A 3050-nucleotide genomic window follows, 5' to 3' on the forward strand; every position below is an offset into this window, starting at 1 on the left:
CTGAGTAAGAGGCCGCGGGGGTAATAGAGGCTCTGATTGACACCACCTTATTGGTAAAATAAGATAAAAACAATTCACAGTCATCATTACTTCCAGCTGAGGCACAAGGAGGGGTTGGGTTTACCAGCTGATCCACAGTCTTAAACAGAAACCTGGGATTGTGTTTATGTGTAGTAATGAGTTCAGAAAAATAGTGTGTTCTCGCAACCTTAACCATGTTATTGTAGTTAATTAATAAATCCTTCAGACTGAGTTAATGGACTTGGAGACTGTTTTTTTTCCATCTGCGCTCTGCTTTCCTGCATTCCCTTTTGAGGCTGCGAATGCTGTCATTTATCCAGGGTTGCTTACTAGCTTTAGACGTAGGCCTAACCTTTAGAGGAGCAGTAATATTTAGTGACGACAAGCAGATATGATTGAAGTGATCGACCAGATTGTTGGTGTTGGAATCAGACAGGTGTTGGCTTTGGCTCTGAAAGACTGCGCAAAACTTTGAAACACTTTGTTCATTAAAGATGCGACAACACACGGAGCTTGGTGAGGCGGCATGAGTAACAGACGAATCACAGCTAAAAACAATACACCTGTGGTCAGATATGGTCATGTCCACCAATTCCACAGAGGAAATGCTGACACCCGTTGGCCGTTAATCGAAAGGTCGGCGGTTCAATCCCTGGCTCCCCCTGGTTGTGTGTCGAAGTGTCCTTGGGCAAGATACTGAACCCCGAACTGCCCCTGGCGGCTGTTCCGCCAGTGTATGAGTGAGTGTGAATGTTAGTTTCCGTTTGAGCACTTAGGCTCAGTGTATGAATGTGTGTGACTGGTGAATGCAGATGTAGTGTAAAAGCGCTTTGAGTGTTCGAAAAGACTAGAAATAAATAGAATTGGGTTTTGATTGTGAATAGCATTTTAAAATTTCTTTAAGAATTGTGTATTTCAAAAAAATAAAATGAAATTTGGATTATAGATAAAGGTAAATTGACTAGCTCGTGTGGCAAAGGCCCTGCTTTTAATTAAATTAATAGCCCGGGCTTTTATTTGCTTCAATCCCTGAACTCACCAGTGTTGGGGAAGTTAGGAGTAAGGAGTATGGTTTTTACAAAACATAACATCTGTTAACGCCACTGGCTGAAATAAAAAAAATAAAGCAGGTAAATCCTGACTTTTGACTACTGTTTTTCTGCACATGTAGTCTACTTAATATCAGGATTCTGTATTTTTACAAATCGTTATGTTGCTTAACGCCACTCTCTCCTGACGAGTTTCTTTCCGTAAGTTTCACGTCGCTGTGCTGCTTCAGTAAATCAGATGTAGAAATGTTCACGGTTGAAAGCTTTTTGCTGGTCGCTCAAAATAGCGGTAGCTCAGCTTAGAAAGGACGAACGCCAAAGGTTACCATTGTTATGTTACCAAACGATTGCATTGTGGAGAATTTAACTGATCTAACGATGCGTAGCATGTCCGATATTGATTGATTGATATTGAAGTTTCAACATTAATATTTGTATCAACGAAATAAAAAGGGACAGGTTTAGCTGTACACAGATAAAATGTAGATGACTTTCCTGTGTACGTTTGCACATACCGCTTACTGACGTGGTACAGTTGGGAGGAATAAAGATTAAGGAGATGGATGCATTTACGACTTTCCAACAGCTGGTTAGAATGCAGTTGAGAAATCAGGTTTCGATCCATCTTGAATGCTTCTTGGATGCAGTTTTTTACACATTACACATTAAATGACTCTGTGTAAATGAACAGGTATTAAAGTTCATCTGGAATTTAACACTTGTGCAAAGTGTAAACTTCAACTGTGACTTTCATCTTTATGCAAATGTTATCATGAACTTCTCTCAATGCTGCACTTTTATACCATTTCAGCCAAGAAGAACAACCCAACTCCAGCCCCTCTCTAGGTTCACTTCATAATTTGTCAGAAAAGAAGAATGTTATCTTTCAGATTCTCTTTAGGGATTTTGTTGAATTTGTTTTCTGTTTCCTTTCACCGATTTTACTTTTGCAGAAAGTGCTCAAACAACCAGCTGAAACTAGACTTAAAAAAACTAAATCATATTCTAGCTGACCTGAACTGGTGTTTTGTGAAAGACTCACCGCTCGGTCCAAGTCCCGCAACATCGCCTGGAGAAGGATTTGTGGGAAGATGAGCAGGATGGAGGAGGCTTTGATCCATTTATAAACCTCGCCTGGAACAAAACATTCAGGTTCCCTCTCACCTGCTGAGCCCACAGACAAAAGCTAAGGATGGGAGGAGCGCTGTCCTCATTGTCCTGCTGAAGAACCATGAAGCAGACAAAATATATTCAGGTCAGAAAGAAAAGACGCTTCTCTGTTTATCTCTCCATCGTTCTCAACTCCTTTTCCCCACATTTCTCTCTCATTAATCTCACCTTTCACATCTTTTCTTTATTCATACAATAACAATATATAACAAGCACTTTGACTTTATTATTACCCTGGTGCTTAACACAGGTCACGGACATACACTGATTAGCAACTGGCTTAGAATTTCCTCCAGGATGGGGATAAAGTTGAAAACGCTTCTGTAAATCCACTAATCATGACCTTGCGTCATGTTAAACGCTATTTCAGTCATTCGGTGCCAAAACTGAAAAGTGAGAAAGGAACCAAATAAGTAACACAGAATTTAAAGTCTTTATTTAAATAATAAATAAGTACAGAATGAATTCAGACAGCTTTAGTCTGTTTGACCAGTCTCACGAACACAAATAGTTGGTGGTCGAGCAGAAATGGTCGGAGCATCGTTTGTGTAACCTGTCAATTATTATCAAACTTATCAAAGTGCAACACAGAAGACAAAATTGTTTTTGCAAAATAACTTTTACAGTAACATACCTGCAACTACTCTGTTAGCACTCACATCGGCCCTCAGATACAATCCTAAAACAGTTTTATACTCAATTTTATTTTTAAATGAATTAAAATAATAAGCAGGAATATTGAAGGCATACAGGTGTCTCCACCACACCTGTAAAACGGTCCATTTTCAAGACAAGTCAACACATTTCAAG

At 39.4% G+C, this 3050-nt stretch overlaps 1 protein-coding gene across 1 annotated transcript in view; it reads right to left on the reverse strand.

Moving 5' to 3' along the window:
• Positions 1-2268, reverse strand: part of LOC123973128 (inner ear-specific collagen) — an 8014-nt gene extending 5746 nt beyond the window's left edge. Inside the window, exon 1 of the mRNA XM_046053018.1 lies at positions 2113-2268. Within this exon, the coding sequence (XP_045908974.1) occupies positions 2113-2136 (24 nt within the window). The 5' untranslated portion in view covers positions 2137-2268. The remainder of the gene's footprint in view (positions 1-2112) is intronic.
• Between the last annotated feature and the right edge of the window lie 782 nt (positions 2269-3050).

The sequence above is a fragment of the Micropterus dolomieu genome, linkage group LG06 (assembly GCF_021292245.1).
Source record: "Micropterus dolomieu isolate WLL.071019.BEF.003 ecotype Adirondacks linkage group LG06, ASM2129224v1, whole genome shotgun sequence".
In the NCBI taxonomy this organism is placed as follows: domain Eukaryota; kingdom Metazoa; phylum Chordata; class Actinopteri; order Centrarchiformes; family Centrarchidae; genus Micropterus; species Micropterus dolomieu.